The 19,700-nt window shown below is 37.8% G+C and overlaps 1 protein-coding gene across 3 annotated transcripts in view; it reads left to right on the top strand.

Annotated features, from left to right (window-relative positions):
* NHLRC2 (NHL repeat containing 2) overlaps window positions 1-19,700 on the top strand; it is a 58,493-nt gene that overhangs the window by 16,742 nt on the left and 22,051 nt on the right. For all 3 annotated transcript variants that reach the window (XM_039547197.1, XM_039547195.1, XM_039547196.1), the window contains exons 3-5: window positions 7,682-8,137; window positions 10,558-10,679; window positions 12,742-12,871. In XM_039547197.1, the coding sequence (XP_039403131.1) occupies window positions 7,870-8,137; window positions 10,558-10,679; window positions 12,742-12,871 (520 nt within the window). In that variant the 5' untranslated portion in view covers window positions 7,682-7,869. The remainder of the gene's footprint in view (window positions 1-7,681; window positions 8,138-10,557; window positions 10,680-12,741; window positions 12,872-19,700) is intronic.

Consider the following 19,700-nt stretch of genomic DNA (forward strand, 5'->3'; position numbering starts at 1 on the left):
GCTCACATATTGTAGGCTGTATTTAAATCCAATGCAGATTAAAAATCATTAAAATAACTAACTTTCTTAGGTTTCTACCACAAAACCAGCAAATTACGTCATTTAAAATCATGAAGGCAGGAACTGTGTGGCAAAAATAACAACTTTAGCTTGGCAACCATCTTTACAGAGCAAATCCAGTGAGCAGTAGCAGTAAAAAATGCATTGTAGCAGAAAATTACTTTTCCTTGAACAGGAGACAGAAAACCATATTGTATTTCTGTATGCTGAGTTTATTTTTTGTAGCAAGAAGGGAAGGAATTGCCTTTTATATCTCATAGTACATCAAAAAGGGGGAGCAGTTATGTTCTCTCATTATTTATATGGCGCCATAATTGTCCATGACACTGTAGAGTGGATGGGATGTGCTCAGTAGTTAACAGAATCATGCTTCAAAGACAGAGACCCTACAAAATAATACAAAACGTACTAAAGAGTGGAGCTTTAATGCGTTGCATGCTAAATGGGTCCTTAGAATCTTTGAATTAGGAAGTGGGGCGAGCTGGATGTACATTAACCATGATTCCAGATGTTTTGAATGCTGGGAAGAAAACATGGGATTAGTATTTACTTTGGGGGGAATTCTGCGCCACTGTGCAATGCAGAATTTTGCAGAAATTAATGCGCACGCAGAATTTCTTCCTCCCCTCCCCCGCAAAAAATGGGCCGCAGAGATGTTGGCCGCCACTACGGGCCCCTGGACATGGCAGACCCCAGCTCATAAATAAAAGACAAGGCCAGGGGAAGTGGATGGGAACGGGAGGGTTTCCAGCAGTTGCCGTTCCCAGCACGTCCTGAAGGAAGGTGACCATGGCGTGCAGGAAACTCCCTGCAAACCCAGGACCCAGCATCAGGCTGTTTCTCTCTCTGGATCCCCTGGGTTCTAGGAGAGTAGGATCTGTGAATGTCTTGGCTGGAGGCAGCCTGCTGCTGGGCTCTGGAGCGTAGAGGATATGAGTGTCTGGGCTGGGAAGGGGGGCCCTGCAGCTGGCCTCTGGGGAGTAGGTGGTGAGAGTGTGTGTGGGCTGGGGGGGTGACCCTGCAATTGTGCTCTGTGGAGGGAGGGAGAGAGAGTGTGTGTCGGGGGGGCTGCAGTTGGGCTCTGGGGAGGGGGTGTGAGTGTCTGGGCTGGGGGGTGGGCCTTGCAGTTGAGCTCTGGAGGGTGTGTGTGTCTCTTGCCCCCCAGTTGGCCCCGGGGGTGCGGGGGGCAGAGAAGCAGGAACTGGGTTGTCATAGGGGTTTCTTTAACTCTTTACTGCTAGGGGCGGGTTTGTGTGTCTATTGTTGCAGACACACCTGCTGACAGGTACTATGAAAAAAATTACCTAAATAATTGAAACTTGCATGGTTAGATAATGTTATTTTGACAAAATGTGCAGAATATTGCAGAATTTTTAATTTTTTGATGCAGAATTCCCCCAAGAGTAAGTGTTGGAAGAGACAAAGGAAATGCTTAGGATGGCAGCTTAGGTGGGCGTGTATGGTGAAGCAGTGAACGGATACAAAGATGGAGGGGAGGTGCTGGCACTTTGTAGAAACTTTGAACTTGAGGAGAAGCTTGAACTTTATTGGCTCACACTTTTCCTCTACATAAAGATACTTAAGAAATGTAGGAGACAAGGTCAGAGCAGCATGAAAAGTTGATGATTTTGGCAGATTTGTTTTAGATGCACTAGATCAGGTCAGCCCATAGGAGGAGATGTTGCAGTTTTCGAGCCAGAATAGAAGGGCATTGACTGCTATTTTGACAATAAGACTAAAGAAGACGAGATGAATTTGAAATGTTATAGAGGAAATAGTGGCAAAATTTGACAAGGACATGAATGTAAGATGTAACAGGAAGGAACAATCAAGATTGCACCGTGGTTGTGAGTGTGGGTAACAGGAAGGATGGTATTGCTGGTAGGAAAAATGAGGAAGAGAATGAGTTTGAGAGAAAAGAATAACTTCCTTTAGATCAGTGGTTCTCAAATTTTTGTACTGGTGACCCCTTTCACACAGCAAGCCTCTGAGTGCGACCCCTCCCCTTCTAAATTAAAAATGCAGGAGGCAAAGCGTGGTTTGGGATGGAGGCTGACAGCTCGTGACCGCCCCCCCCCCAGTTTGAAACGTACTGGACCAAATTCACTGTTGGTGTAACTTCATTGACTTAATTGAACTTGCTCCCATTTATGTCTGTAGTGAATTTGTTCATTAAATTGAAGATGGTGGCAAGACATCGAAGAAGAGTGATCACAGAGGGCAGATGGAGATGTAGAACTGGACAGAGATCACAGGTGGATAAATATTTGAGAATAATTATTGTAGAGGTAATAGCTGAATCAGTAAGAGCTGATCAAATAAGTTATGGATATACGTGTAGAGGAAGAAAAGGCAAGGACCTGGGATGAAACCTGTAGAATTCCAGCTAAGACACCCTTAGTAATACTCTTTTTCGCTACTGATACTGAATTGTACCTAATTTTGATTTCTGTCGAAATGACGGTGCTATTCTGTTGAGAGTATTATTAATGGAAACGCTATAGATTTCTTGTAGATATTACAATGTTTGAGTGAGAATTTGTCCAACATTTATTTTTTAACCACAACCTAAAATACAAAACAATTCAAAGCTCTTTTATTCTACTACATGAGGGCTCTGAAGTGCATTGCAGAAATCAAACTGAAAGGAAAATCTGATAGTTGCCACTGTCTTTAAAAACTTGTTTTTAGGATTCAGTTTATTAATACAAGGCATGTTGTGTATTTACAGTTTCATTTATGATGATATTCTGCCAACACTGTATAACAGAAGAGAAAGGAAACATTCTTCGGAGATTTTCCATATGAGGTGCTGAAAGGTTGGCGTAACTTGTGTAAAGATTTTAAAAAATCAGTCTGTCATTATAAAGTCTAAACTAAGCTTGTTTTTTTCGCAAGGAAAGATTGATTTAATCCTTGGCATACATATTTCAGTGCATTGGACCTACAGTGCTGTATACAGAAAGTCAGTTTTCAGACATTATCTGAAAGTCTCATTGCTTAGTGGTTTTAAACACTTCTGTGTTTTTCCACATCTTAAAATTATTATATTAATTTGTGATTATTCAAACAGTTTTTTAAAAAGTGACAGCTACACAAGCGTTCACCTTTGCAGAAATTACTTTAACACAGTAAAGAGCAGTACTTTGATTTAATGCCTAGTTTATCTGCATTATTTTCCGGTTTGTTTCATATTGATTAACATACTGGACAAATTATACACAGGCTAATTGTAAAGATTTCCTAGGCATACACTGTATTAAAAATGGCCTGGAAGAATTGATCAGACACACAGTTAACTATGAATATCTGAAGACTATGTTCAGTAGTCAGAGTTTTTAGTATGGTACAAAAAGGGTTATAATGGAGTAAGTAGTTGAAATCACAAAAAAAGAAAACTAGGCTGAAAAAAATCCTAATGGTAAGATCTGTTGTACTGTAGAATAGTCACCTATGAGAAGTGTGGGAAACCCTATTATATGAGACATTTAAAGTAAGACTGGACAACGTACTAGAAAACATATGAAGAATGGCTATACTGGATCAGGCCAGTGGTCTGTCCAGCCCAATATCCTATCTTCTGACAGTGGCCAATGCCAGATGCTCCAGAGGGAATGAATAGAACAGGGCACTTATCGAGTGGTCCATCCATCCCCGTTGAAGGAAATTACCCTGCAATGGCAAGTAGAAGGAGTAGGGCTCTGATTCTGAAATCAGATCTGTGCAGTTAGACACTTACCCAGTAGGACTTCCCATGGGCGTATGTCAACACTGCAGCTGGGAGCACGTCTCCCAGTTCAGGTAGACAGAGGTGCTAGCCCTGTACTACCTAGCACACTAAAAATAACTCTGTGGATGTTGTGGCAGGGCAGTGGCTTGGGCTAGCCACCTTAGTTCAACCCCTGGCAGTCTGGTGGGCTTTGACTGAGGCGGCTAGCCCATGTCACCTCCGGCTACAACATACGCACTTACTTTTAGTATGGTAGTTTGAGCAGAGCTAGCACAAGAGTTTGCCTACCCAGGCAGGGAGGCATGCTCCCAGTTGCAGTGTTGACATAGCTACTGACTTCAGTATACTCGGACTAAAAACTTAAAAATGTGTGTCAGTGGAGTCTAGTAAATTCCCTCCTCCCACCTACCCAGAAACATGTACTTTGCAAAATATTCCCCACTGACATGTACTCTTTCATTATTTACTATCACTCCACCTGATTTACCACCACTGCATAATACAGTTATAGTATAAGAAGCAGAGTGACATCTATATTCAGGTTGAATAAACATTTCTATTCAGAGGGATCGTTTTTGTTTCCTTAACACTTTCCCTTTTACCTGTTAGGCTGAAATTTTGGCAGGTGTTCAGGGTTCAAGAACTTCTTAAAATCAGAGCCAAAAATTTCAACCATTTTCCAGAATGAAAAATATTTTTTTCATTATTTTTAAAAAAAACATGCAAGCTAGAAACTTGAAATCTTGGCAGGGTGTTGATGTCTTGGTCGCTAATGTGCCTTTGGGTGGTCTGGTGATTTGTCAATGGTATAAGAGTTTAAAAACGTGTTTGTGTGTTTTGTGCATGCACAAGCATGCTTGATTGATTGTTACACAGTATATTCACAAGGGGGGGGAGAGAGAGAGAGAGGAGATGCGGGAAGGGCAAAAGCCTTTCAGCTTCTGTTTTTCCCCCACCCCATCCATGGCTCCCACCCAAGCACTATAGGAGGTCTTCATACTCTCGAGCTATAATCCCAGTCAGACAAATTTACTCAGGTCCTTCAGATTAGGAGTCCCATCTGGTGAACCACAGAGAATTCACCTGAGAAGCAAGCTGCTTCAGAATCGAAGTTGGTAGCTCCGCTCTTGAGGTAACTTCATTTGCCACTTTCCCCCTCTCCCTGCTCCTGTTTATACATGGCTAGGAGTGTGGATAAGGAGAGCCTTGAATCTGAAGGCTCAGCACAGAGAGACTCAACTTCCTGAATGCTGCTATCTCCTAAAGAAATAATACAAATTGGCAGTGGTGTGTCTGGAATCTCTGGTGTAATAAACTTTTTCTGTATGCATGGTAAAAAGAAAAGTTGACATCAGATGAAGAAAAGAATACAAAAAAATGGTCAATTCTCTTGAATTTGACCCTTCGTGCTTCACTCTGGTGAGGGATGGATGGGGAGTGTACTGTGCACAGCCTGCAATGGAGCAGGGAGTGGCTCCTAGAATGGACAGTGGGGACTGGTCAGTGCCCCAGGGTAGGGGGTTCCCCGATCCTCCACTGCAAAACAGCACACCCAGAGCCCTCCACCAGCAACCAAGTTGGAGAGGATAGATCAATGCACGGTGGTTCCCAATACTCCCCAGTACAAAATAGCAGCATGCACATACCCCACCGCCTGCAAGGCAGATGCTGAGGAAGGGAGGAGGAAGCCTTCCAGCTGTGCCTCTGCTGCTCTCCCAACCCCAACTTCCCCTCCTCCCCCCAAAAATCCCTCTCCCCAAACTCTCCCTCCACATGCTCTCCATGCAGGCTCTATCAGGGAGGGCAAGTGAATGGGGTTGTGTGCCCTGGAGCTGCACCGAAGGGCTAGGGTTCGAAGGGGAGTGGAAAGATGCAGTTTGGGGGGGACAGTGCCCCTACATGCCCCCCAATCTCCACTCCTTGGATGTGACATCACAACGTGACCAATGTTGCTCTTATGCAGTGGATATGTTGCTGTTACCAAGTGGACAATTCACAGGAGAGAAAAGTCTTCCATGGGGAAATGTTGCTCGTAAGCGGCGGTTGCTCTTACAAGATATTGCTGCAAACAAGCATCTACTGTACTTGGATACTGAGGTTGAGAGATTCCAGATGTTATTTATGGTTCCAGATCACTTACACTATCCAGAAGCATGAGTGGTCTTGGAAAAGTACTGGCAATATTATGCTTTGCTAAGGTTTTCCATTGTATTAAAAATTCTGATTTCCTATCAAGTAGTAGCTTTATACAACTGCCTCGTTGATGTAATTTTGCTCCATTCAAGAAAAGGAATGGGAGACTAAATGGGATTATAGCTGTGAGCAGCTCAATCTGGGAAACGGACAAATTCCAGAATTTAGTGTGGGATTGTGGTTCAGACAATCTGATCTGTTCCTCTCAGATCTGTAAGTTTAGGAAGAACAGAGCTCATGAATTATTTATATATAACATAAAAATATAGTTATAGCTAATAGCACTCTAGTACTTCGCTAGGAAAGATTAGGAAATATCATTGTCACATACACAGTTAAATTCCTTTAATATAACAGCATAATCTCTCCCCAAAACACAATATAAAACCTTAACTAGGATGTACCACTGTCCTACAAACTAAATACTACAGATAGTACTGTGCTTTCACTTCTGTTCTAACTACAGACAACGTGGGACTATGTGTGCCTTTTATGTTATATAGTTGTGTCCTGCAATTTAAAAGAATACAGAAATGATATATAATAAAGGTACACAATGAATCTTGGACACTAATATAGATTAATCCTTCTGAGACAGTTCTGCTTTCTCCTTGCCAAAATATGATAAATAGAAAATTAAATAGTCTCTGCTTTGTTCCTTGGAAGATTACTAAAAGGAGAGGTGAAGCTTCTTTCTCTTACTTTCTGGCAGGAGAGGAGCAACATCCATAAGTGCCAAGCATAATAAAACTAAGTAAATTTAACCTTTTGTCACAAAAAGGAAATTAAGTAGAAATTAAAAATTGCTTTGAATTTTATGAAAGCAGAGAAAAAGTAGGCAAGGAACTTGAGGAAGGTGACTAGCTGATTGTTTCCATCTTATTTATGGATGACCTAGGGTGGCTGCTGGTGTACATTACTTGATTTATAATAATACTTTGCACTTATATGGCACCTTTTCTCTTAGGATATTAAGGCTGTTATCCTCTCTTTTTTTCTTATGGGGAAAATCAGAGGCAGTTTGGGTTTTTTAGCTGATTTCTATGACTCTGTTAATCCTCCCTAAAATGAAATACGTGAAAAGTTTCATATCTGGCTTGTTATAATGTGCTTCTAATGTTTGTTGCAACATTGAATGCTGTAGTATCTCAATCTCCCATTATTTCATGATAACTTTCAAATAATTATTTATATCCTACTTACTAGTTCCAGATTTCTGTGGTAAGTTTGATTACCAGTTTTAGAATGTAGTTTTCCATTACAGTATTTTTCTAAAGCAGAAAAGCTGTACAGTAGAATTAAAAGTAATATGTTGATGAGACGAATGCTTGAGAAAATTTTAAATTTCTGTGGAACCATTAGCATCTCCATATTATTACTTTTGAAGGGGTCCAAGCAAATCATGAACATTTTTGATGCACTAAATCTTAACCAGCTTGGGAAGTAATAGCATCTAAACTTTACTGAAATCTTACTTGTAAACCTCAGTATTTAGTATTAATGGATAGGTTGTGCAGCCATTACTGTATTCAGCTGTGATCTTTATTTTATTTAACTTATATCGCACTTCTTTCACTTTGTAATGAAGTCAGTCGTGTTGTGATTTAGCACTGTACTTTGTTTTTAATCTCTTATTCAAACTCTTATTTGGATGCAGGCATGTTTCAATGCAAGACTCTCTTTTATTTTTGCTTTCAGATGGTCTTCTTGTTGTTGGTGTCCATTCAGCGAAGTTTCCAAACGAAAAGGTTCTCAATAACATTAAAAGTGCTGTTCTTAGATATAACATTACCCACCCTATTGTAAATGATGCTGATGCAACACTTTGGCATGAGCTGGAAGTGTCTTGCTGGCCAACCCTGGTCATTCTTGGGCCTCGTGGAAATATGCTGTTTTCTCTTGTTGGAGAGGGACACAAAGATCAATTATTTTTATTTACTTCTATTGCTCTAAAGTTCTACAAAGAGAGAGGACAAATCACAGATAACAAAATTGGAATAAAATTGTACAAAGACTCTCTACCTTCTTCTCCCTTGCTGTTTCCTGGCAAAGTGACTGTAGACAATTCAGGAGATAGACTCGTGATAGCAGATACCGGACATCACAGGATTTTGGTTGTCAGGAAAAATGGGCAAATCCTACACACCATTGGAGGTAAGATTTACACAAATTTCTCAGAATCATGTTATTTTAGAGCATAGGCTCTTCAGAGCAGTCTGTGCATTCTTTATGTTTCGCGCTCAGCATATTGTAGACATTTGAAACTAATTACTGATTTTTTTTCAACTATTTTGTGTAAGCATTTTGCTTAAAACTCCCCTTTAAATATTTTTTTGGATAGTAAAATAACTTTTAGAACAAATCTATGTGAGAGACTCCATGAATACACTTGTTTAAGGTGCCTCATGTTTCTAATTGTTAGAGTAATTTTGACATTTTTATATTAATTTCAACATGCAGTACAGATAGCAGAGTATAGAATCTGCACAGACAATGACTAGTTATAGATCGCTTTGTGTACATGGTGCTGTACATCTACGAAGCAGGTACTGTGTCACCCCTTCCCTGACACCACAAAGACAGAATCCACTGCAAGGGAGTGGGTGAGCCAGGGAGATGAGGCGAGACACGAACACCTCCCTCAGTCCACTGACAATGCAATGCTGATGAACCCTTTCTTATTAGTGGGATCCTGGGGCCAGCTGCTAACTAGGGATTGCGTAGGAGCATTGCTTTTTAACAATCTAATGAGTGTCTGCAACAAATTAATTGAAGTCTTGTACTGTTGTATAGGAACCTGAAAGTCTAGAAATTGACTAGAAACAATTGTCAAAGCAAGAATGCAAAAGTGAGAATTAAACTATATATTTAAATTTAGTTGCTAAGATAGCCTGGATAGCAAAGGTACTTTTTAATGTCTCTTTTAAAGTGTTCAGCTTTCTCTTTTGTTCACTACACAGACCTAATCATTCTTCTGCACCTCTTATATGCTTTTTTTGTTATAATCTTACACAAAAAAAGTGAATAGTGATTGCATCTCATAGGTTCTTTGGTTATAACTATATTAAGCATATGCCTGTTATAACAGCCCAATTACAAGCCATCCTACTGACAACCACTATTGACAAATTTTACTGTGGGTCTGATGCGAAACCATTAAAGTTAAGGGAAAGTTTCCAATTAACAAAAGTAAGTTTTGGACAAAGCCCTCTGTGTGTGTGTGTGTGTGTGTATATATGGATTATTTCAGTTCATCTGCCATTGAATAACACCTGCTTCATTGTAAGATGTTGCAGTTATTAAAACAATGCCAGCAATACTACAGTTTTTAAAACAGGAACCTTATTAGTTGAATGACAGCAGATTAAGTAGGCAGAACATAATTATCCAAGTAAAAAATCTAATCAGGACACCAGCGTTAGCACCTTCCACAACAGCAGAGGTGTTATGTGAATTCTTATGACCAGTAAGATGGCATCTCTAACAGCAAATATGATGTTGGGTAAGCCATTCACTAGTGATTCAAAGGGAAGAATACTATGTATTTAATTAATAAGACCACTTGTCACATCCTGCGCAGTCCCCGAGAGGTCTTGCATCCAAGTACTTTTTTAGCTTGATTTTGCATAACTAATTAAATTTGACATTGTCACATCCTGTATTTGCTATCTGTAAACCCTAAAAAGTCATCTTACAATTTATATGTAAAAGTGAATAGTGATTTGTGTATTTTAGTGACTCAGTAAAAGAGCTGTGGGCAGAAAACAATGTAGCGAAGATTATAATTCAGTAATAAGAGTTGGTATCCACTGAGGTGAAAATAACTGAATTTGCGTCATAGATCGTGATGCAAACTTAATAATCCATAAGTCTAAATGTCTTCCTGTGACAACTGCAGCTAATTCATTTTACAATATACTCTGTCCCTCATTGTAAGATATGATGCTTACAGTTCTTTATGTAGATCATGATGCTCTTCTCTCTCCTTATCGTGCTGTCTAGAAGGCTAACTAGTTCCATTCTTCATGCTGCCCTTTACATGCAGTTCCATACCTCTTTGTTGCTAATAATTATTGATCAAGAACTGTTTTTGCTACCTGAACATTACTTTGCTTTTTAGCTTATCCAGAACACTAAATAACTGAAGTAAATAAAAGTAATGAAGTTAAAATGTTTGCAGCTAATTTGCTTTGATGTAACCAGAACTAAAATACTGAGGGATGGATTTTCTGAAATTGTGTCTGTCTTAGTCCAAGAAAAGAGGAGCAATTTAGAATCGCAATAAAAGACTTTTATTGTTAATGTTGCTTGAGCGGAGAACCCATGTATGTCTAGAACTGGAGAGAAAAAATGTCAGGATATTGAATTGTGTCATTGCTGTTGCACAGCAAGGTGATTCTAAAATGAAACTATACAGAATAGTTCTAAAAAATAACTGAGCTGTATGCAGAGCTGCAAAAGCACCTTCTGGAAAATGCTTAAATCTGTAAAATAATTTTACATGTGCTTGCTTACTGTTTTCCTTTTTTGTGATGTGAAATCTTATTCTCCTCGTTGGTTTGTTTCATGTTTAGGACCAAACAGTGGGAGAAAAGATGGAAGATTTTCAGAGGCAGCATTCAATTCCCCACAGGGGGTGGCTATAAAGAATAACATTATTTATGTTGCTGATACAGAAAACCATCTGATTAGAAAGGTAAAATTTTCATTTAAAAGCAAGTTAAAGGATAACAGTGCAAGTTATATTCCCAGTTGCACAGATGAAAATTGACATCAAAGAAATTATTCACAAATTCTGCTGTGTAACTAATTTGCCCCAGTATTTTTGCCCAATTTGTTTTTAAAGGAATGATGTTCACTTTTGCTATATTTAAATACTTTAAAACTATTAATGACAGCAATGTATTACTTTCCTAATGGAAAATGTGCAATAATAATTGAAATATTGTGTGCCATGAAATTTTTTCCAGTAAAATGATGCATACATGATTTGTCCTGACAGATCCCTGATTTGCCTATTATTTTGCTATTAGTAATGAATATGGAAATTGTTTTCCCTTCATTTCAAGTTACAACCCTAACATCAGATTCTTACATACAGTACAAGTACTGTGGTGCAGAGGTAGAGTGAGTCTCATAGTTTTTGTAGAGGTATACAATAAAGTAACAAGCCACAAGTAATCATTTACATTATAATAAATTTAGGATTCTCAATATGTGAATTTATAGACTCAGATCTCCCCCTGGTTCTTAAATGAAGGGCTATGCTGTTGTAAATGCAATCTTCCTTAAATTTGTGGTTTGGATCTTGGATTTGACCTGTGATTGATTCAGAAGACCCAGGAGTTGAAGTTCATGGGAGCAACAAGACGAAATCTTACTGATGAAAGCATTTTCTACATACCATAGAAACGTATTGCTTTAGCACATAGTTATTCCTAGATAATTAACTATTGCCCTTTTTCTAAAGGGGAACCTCGATAGTACAATCTTTAAAGAACTGAGGTAATCAAAAGCTATTTTTGTGTGCTTTCAGTTGTTTTTGGCACTTGCAAAAGACAAATGTAAAAGTGGAATTATTGGTACAGATGTGGTGTTATATTGCATATAAATAGACTCTTCTTTATTCCTTTTTTACATAATCATCAGGATTAATTAATGTCAAATTGGAGGAAGGCTGAATCAGAAAATCCTTTCTGAAAATTGAAAATGAACGCAGGAGAAGAGAAAGGGATTGGAAGGCAGAAACATTCTTTTTCATAAGAATAGGCATAAATTAAGCTTTGTCTACACTAGCACTTTGGTCACTCAGGGGTGTGAAAAATCACCCGCCTGACTGATATAAGTTTCACCAACAAAAGCGCTGGTGTGGACAGCTCTCTCCCGCCGGCATAGAGCCGAGAGCTCCTACACAAGAGACCTTATAGCAGCACAGCTGCAGTGGTATAGCTGTGCTACTGTAAGATCTGTAGTGTAGACATAGCCTGAGTTGCACATCTTATTAAGTAAATTGTAGAGAATCATTTGCTTTGTGCACGTTATGATACATGGTATGTTTTTGTGTGTATATAATTTTTTTAAAACACATAGAATTTTATTTTAAAATAAAACAAACATAGGTGTCCATTGTTTACCCATGCACTTTTCTAGAGAAGATTGATGTATTTCTTTAGTTGCTTTGACTTAATCATGACAGAAAGGTCATTTACCATTTTGGTGCAGATGGAACATAAGTTAAGGCTTTTCAATAAGTCTACTAATTTTAGCAAAGTTGTTAATTGTCTTGTAAAATACCTGACACTCAAATTGGCAATCCGTTTCTGTCTGTAGGCAACTTGTTACATAGCAGACTTTCTGCTTTAGGGTAAGTCTACACTGGAGCTAGATCTGTAATTCCTAGCTTGTGTAGACATATCAGCTCTAGCCCTGATCAAACTAGCTTGTTGAAAACTAGAAGTGAAGCCTCCATGGCATGAGCAATGCGTTGGGCTAACCACCCATGAGAGTGGTCGGATCTGAAACCCTAAGCACATACTTAGAGTGGCTAGCCTGTTCCATCACTCACAAAACACAGCTGTACTTCTACTTTTAGTGTGCTCACTTGATGAGAGCTAGCACGAGTGTGTTTACTCAACTGGGAAATTACATCTCCAGCTCCAGTGTAGATATATCCTTAGACATTTAGGTCAGTTAGCTAAGGAAAAAGTCAATATCACCGCATATAAAATCATTGTATGTAATACTTTTTTCCCTCCTAGATTGACCTTGAATTAGAGATGGTGAACACTGTAGCAGGCATTGGAATACAAGGCACGGACAAGGAGGGTGGAGCAAAAGGAGAGGAGCAGCCCATCAGCTCACCGTGGGATGTGATCTTTGGAAGTTCAGGTATTGTATCAATTGAGCTTGAAATTTTGCACATTTAAATTATTTTTTTTACTAATTGTCTAATTCTTAGATGTAAAATCAATCTGTTTTCATAATCAAGCCTAATGAATGATGGCTTCATACACACAGATTCCACCATTTTCCGCAGGTATCAAATCCATGATTTTTAGCATAAAAACATAAAACTCTGCTACCTAAGGAGAACTTTGTGACTTGTAGTTGGCTGAATAATCCCTGGGATCAGACACTAGAGGGAGTCATGATCACTCTTAGCCAGGATGGGTAAGGATTGGTGTCCCTAGCCTCTGTTTGTCAGAGGGTGGAGTCTCTGGGTGGATGGCTGGAGAGAGATCACTTGATCATTACCTGTTAGGCTCACTCCCTGTGGGGCATCTGGCATTGGCAACTGTCGGTAGACAGGGTACTGGGCTGGATGGACCTTTGGTCTGACCCAGTATGGCCGTTCTTATGTTCTTAATCTGGGCTAAAAATGAAAGCTCTACACAACTGGTAAGACGAAAAAATATCTCCGCTTCCCACGTATATATAACTTTCTTTCCCAGTACAGAGCTTGACATCACATAACTGTGATTTAATATTTTATTTTTTCACTCAATGTCTATTCCAACATAATTTAGCAGCTGCTATTTCAAGATCCATAACAATCAGAAACCAATATTTCATACCACCTTAAAGTTTGGAACCTCAGCATTCAGTTTGGTATAAAAAGTTGACTTCTAACTCCAGCATTTCTTCTAAATAAGTCTCTAAAATAATGTCAGAACTTGAAGATGTAGGCAAACAAGAATGTGACATGAATGGTATGAGTTGAGTCTGATATCTCTAATTAGAAGTACTTTGGTAGGCCCAGTACAAATACTTTCAGGACAGTACAGTTTTCTAAGCACTAATCTTGGGTCAGATATCAGAGAAACACAATCTGAGTGTGAATTTAAAAAATTTAAATCTGTATAATGGAGAGTGGTACCACCAGTGGACTTGGTTATTGGGAAGCGTGACAGGTAACTGCACCCATATGTATTATTAGCACTTTTAGCCTGTCCTGCATTAGTGCTACATGGTCTTTCTTATCTGTGTGGTTTCTATCCAAAGAGTTTTCTCCATATAATTAGGGTTCATCAGTAACCTGCCTACAAAAGGCCCAGTCACTAATGTGAAAGGAAATCCTTGCCTTGGAAAGTGTGGGGTAGCTAGAGGTGGTCTTCTGAACTTTATCCTGACTGGTTAAGCCATTCTGTTTTATTTCTGGAATGTGATGTAATGAGTAGCCAATTGTCTTGATTATAGGAGTATGGTCTTTTGTGGGACTCTACGACACCCTGAACTTTGACAAACAGACATGCACAGGTTCGAGCTATGCAGTGTGTAACTTAAGCTCTTTAGTGGAGCAGTTTGAAGTATCCAGTAGGCAAGTGTATATGTTGCTTATAATTTATTTCATGGTTCTGGCCTCTATTTCTATCAGGTGCCAACAAAATCTGTTTGTTTTTTGTTTTTTAAAGATAGCATTGATTGTTAAATGAGGCACTAACTGATGGGCTCTTTGTGAGAGACAAGAATAGAAATTGTGGATAACAGCCTAGGCATCTGACACATTAAAAATATAGTGCCTGATTTTCCACTGCCTTTCACCTTCTGATTTGATAGCGTTTTACTTTCACATTTCACAAATATAAATGACTGCACATAATGAAAGGCGGTAGAGAATCAGGTCTACATGGTATTTAGCTTCATGACAGGTTGATTCTTGATACAGTTGCCAGATTTTTATATATGCCAGATTTTGTAAATGCTCTTACCCCTCTACCTTGTGTAGATTTTTCAAACTGAATTAGGTCCTAGCAATCAGTTGTCCATTTATGTGCATGTCTACTAGACTTAAATCAATACTCTCTCTTTTTATTTGTTTACCTTTTTAAAAAATGTTTAGTGCTTCTCTAGTGCCAGCTAGACAGCCCTGGAGACTGAAATCTTCTAGCTATACACAGAACAGACACAGCAGGGACATCAGTAGGGCCTGCTTTCTTGATGTTCTACCTCGACCCTGACCTCGAGGTCCATCTCTGTTGCTGAAAGCATAGTTCTTTCTAGGCCCATCTGGTCTTTTGGTGTCTCTGTTGAAGCCACTGAGTACCAATTGTGATGTTTTTAGATATGTATTCTCTAGAAACTGGTCAGTGACCACAAACTCATTTTGCTTAATGGAGGCTCGTAATAATTTTTATCCATCACCAGCCTGGCACAAATTTGTACTAAGATCCAAAGACAATGTTCTGCATTACATTTCCAGTCCCCCTTAATGAGTGCCATTTGTATGACTTCAGTTCTTACTGACTGATATCCAACAATTTGGAGTTGGCAGGATATTTTGATAATTTAGAGTATATTTGCATGTCTAGATGCTAGTGTGCATTACAGTCCTATCACTTATACTAATGTATCTATGTAAAGGACATTCAGATTTATCTTATATGGTGTTCAGAAAATATTACTATTGTAATCATAATATTTTTAAATGTGAAATAAGATGAAATGTGTCACACTACAGCTTTTGTGGAACCACAAGGTAATGTAAACTGCTCCACTTTAATAGTGGTAAAATATGTGATTTGATATGTTAAATATATATATTCATAATTCAAGTAATGCTATATAAAATACAATTTTGTTAGGAAATTTTCAATATTCTGGGCAAAGAAACACAGAGGTTCCATTTCCAGGCAGAGATTCAGCTGTCCTGTTGATGTTCAGTGTGCTGTGTTAAGATAAGCAGAACTGATGTTCACAGTGCATTGGGAATTTGATGTATTAATATCTATCTGCAGGTAAGCTGGGGGTTAAATGAGCAAATCAAGATTGATGATACATGAATTGTTTCATTTGACTTGTGTTGCTAACTGGTATAGTGTATGTAATGAAGATTACCTATAGCACACATTTGCACTTTCCTGCATGCCCTCTCCTCTCTAAGTAGGATGTACATAACTTAAACTAGTATGTACATAACTTAACTATGCCCCAGATGCACAAGGAGTTTTTTTTTTTTTCCAGGGCATATATGTATACAGATTTCATAGGATTTTAAACAAGAGACAGTTGTGAGTCTCTTTTTATATGCCAAAAGCCATGATATTCAGGGTATGAAAGGCAGGCGAAAAGAGGCTTATATGCTTAAGCTCTGTATATATTATACTAGACACTTACAACATAAAAAAACTTGTGCTGACCTTTTTCAAAGTCTCAAAGAAAAAGGTTACATCTTAAAAGTGAACCGCCTTTTCCATATCAGTTTGTTGTCTTAAGAGATTAATCCTTCTCAATAAAGTAATTTATAGCATGCATTAGTATATTAAAAGACTTCTATACTAAGTTTTTTTTTAATTGCCTGTGTGTTTCACTGGAGAACAGAAACAATTTCAAATCTTTTGTATTGGTTTTAAAAAGACATTTTTATATTGGCATATCACTGGTGCTCTTACAACATTAGATCAATTAGTGGTCAGTTCTGTTTCAAAATGTTCATCTTCAAAGATATGAAGTATATGGTTGTGTGTAGTTATAACATTTCACAGTGTTTGGATTCCAGGTGATCTAGAGTCTGATCCAAAGCCTTTGGACTTTGGATCAGGCCCTTACTGTGGAATTGTGGCTTGATAATTCAGGAAAGGGGTTTTATATCAAATATATGGATCATAGATTGTAGCCTTAGGTTTTTGAGTAAAGCGTTTCACAAAATTTGTTCTGAAATGTGTTTAAATTCTATGTGCTTGCTGTTATTTTGCAATATATCAAGAAGCAAACTGCTAAATTCAAATGTGAAAAGCTGTGTAGTAGATGGTCTGGTCATCCTAGAAAACACTGCAGAATTTTTATTTAGAGGGACAAACCATTCAAACAATCAGACAATCAAAAGGAATTGAAATGGATACACTAATGGGTATTATTCTAGGATCACCGATATGGTCTGTGTGTCAGTCCTTGATCGATTTATGCAGGACCTGGAAGGAAGGTGCATTGAACACAATCAGACACTAAAAGCATTAAAATGGCCCTGGAAAAGCAAAACACTTGGTACTTGGACCACATTTCATCAAGGATCTCAGTGTCCTGTTTATCAGGCCTTACAACATCCCTATGAGGTTAGTTAGCATTTTGTATACCCATTTTACAGTTGGCAAAAACTGAGGCAAAGAGGTTAAGTGACTGCTGAGCCACCATAAGAAAACTGAAACAAATATATCTTTTTAAGGTAGGGAGTTTATGAAGACAAGACAAAAAACTGTTGATAAAATCCTGTTTTTATCTCTGATTTCATTGCTGTGTCCATTGAAATGTTGTCTTAGTCTGCTTTATAATTCTTCAGTGGACCCCAGGGGTTAAATCCTGGCCCCATTGAAGTCAATGACAAAACTCCCATTGACTTAAATGGAGTAGTATTTCACCCCATTTTTTCATATGGATGGGTATGCCTTTAAAAATGTATTATTAATTTGTGTGTACTTTTGAAGCTCTCTTCTATTTTTATTCAGTGGCTGTTGAAAGCAAGTGATACTTAAATGCACAGTTGATCTAAGTGCGAAATGTTCTTGATAGCTGCATTCTTACTGGAAGGAACGGAACTGTGACCCATGTTTAGTGACATAGCTGTGTGCTTTAGATTCCAAAATCCAGTCTTGAACTACATGATTTGCATCTATTTATAGAAACGCCAAGTGTTGACGACACTTTCAGTAAACTACTTGGAAGTTTGTACTTTCTTCAAACCACTGTAAATTTTATATGGATCAAATTTAAATGAAACTGCAGTATTTTATTAAAGTAGTACAAATTCTATAACCTTTAAAAGGCAGAGGAATGTAAGATTTTTTCCATATTTCTGTTAACGGCTTATTTACAAAAATTGCATTCCAGGGGAGATGCTATATTTTTTCTCAATTATTCCTGATGAGTCACCCATAATTCCACACAATGATAATAATTGAATACCATTTAACAGATGCACCTTGATTTCCCAGATCAAGGCACAGAAAAAGCTCTGAACTTTGGCTCTTTGTTATCACAGAGTTTGACTATTTTAGGCTCTCTAAACGCACATTTCTCGTGACCTCATTACACAATGTGTGTTCTAATTTACAGAAGATCTTGTAATAGAAATATAATTGGAATGTAACAGTAGGGGCTACAGATGTATTTGTGAATGAGATCCCAAAATTCCCAGATACATATTTGTAAAGGAAAACTTAAGGGTCTTTCTTTCAAATACTTTGGAGAACATAATTAAAAATTGCTCAGGAGTTGAGGACAGGGCTGTGCAAATGAGTGGGAAGTGAGACACAGGGATTTTATTTCGCATAGCAAAAGTACTTAGAGAAAAGGTCTTTTGAGAAAGTGATATAAAAAAGTCACAGCAAAACATCATGCCATGCACAAGTAGAGTAGCCAGGAAATTTTTCACTGTTTTGGAAAGATTTCATAGTGTGTGATTTCCTTGTACATATTATCTGAATGTATGGAACAGCTGTTTTCAGCCTTGCTTACAAAACTCACAGAAGGAAAGAATAAATAGCTATAATGGGAACTTTCACATGTCCTAAACAAGTTGTATCCTGGGTTCTCCACCCCATCCTGCAAGTGTAATAATTCCTAAATTGGCAGTGTTTTTCCATTTAGACATCTGAAGGGAAACTAATCGAGGAGAGACTTGGCACTGAGTTGATAAAGTTTTGTGTGGTCAAGTAGTCAGCTACTCTGATATACTTCGTAACAACTGCACAGCAATCAATTTAAGCTATTAACTTCTATTTACTGTTCTTTATCAAGCCAAAAGAACGGTGTTTAGGGGATAAGATTGGTGTTTAAGGGGTTATTAAAATACCTTAGGTTCCATTAATAATTTAAATGTACATAATAGAAATATGTTACAAGAAAAACATAGGTGTTTTAATATTACAAAACTGCCTTTTACTAGAAAAAAGATCTTTTGAACAGAAATAACAAGGAAATAACAGTTCATTCCATAGCGTGTAATGAACTGTAAAGGTGAATTTATAAAACTTAATTTGATAGCTATAATTTCTAATAATTTAGATTTCTCTGAATTTTGACAAAGCGGATGATTATGATCCTTTCTGATAGTAAAATGAAACATTGGTTCTAGCAAAGTTGTAAACATAACAGAAGGTAAATTTAATATTTCCCAATCTGCAAATTTCACAATGTACTTTGTAAAATATTATATTTGTACATGCAATGATGATGATTGCATATTCTGTTTTCCACAGTCAGTAACTTTGTTCTGGTAAGCATATTCAGACTGTGATTAAAAAACATAACCAGTGGGCATTAATAAATTGATTGTGAATTAGATTCCTAAGCACTGTTTGAAGTTCTGGATTTTTTTCTGTACTGTGAATGCCAGATGCATAGCTGCCAAAAATAAACATGCTTGACAACTCCTAAAGAGATTTTAAGTCGTCTTCTGTTGTTCTAATTTGATGGTAAAAGTTCTTTGGAATACAAACTATCTGGTTTAAGGGAAAAATTACCGTTATTGCTGCTCAATAATTTTAATATATTTTTTAAATAGTATCAAACAAGAAATGTAATATTGCTTAGCTGTCTATCTTTGATTTTTTCTATAGTACCCATCACTATAATATCAGTGCACTGAAGTGTTGAGCTAGATCTGCATATTAGGGTGACCAGATAGCAAGTGTAAAAAATCGGGATGTGGGGTAATATGTGCCTATATAAGAAAAAGTCCGCAAAATCAGGACATCTGGTCACCTTACTGCATATTGATGTTAAT

This window comes from Mauremys reevesii, linkage group 7, assembly GCF_016161935.1.
Source record: "Mauremys reevesii isolate NIE-2019 linkage group 7, ASM1616193v1, whole genome shotgun sequence".
Taxonomy (NCBI): Eukaryota; Metazoa; Chordata; order Testudines; family Geoemydidae; genus Mauremys; species Mauremys reevesii.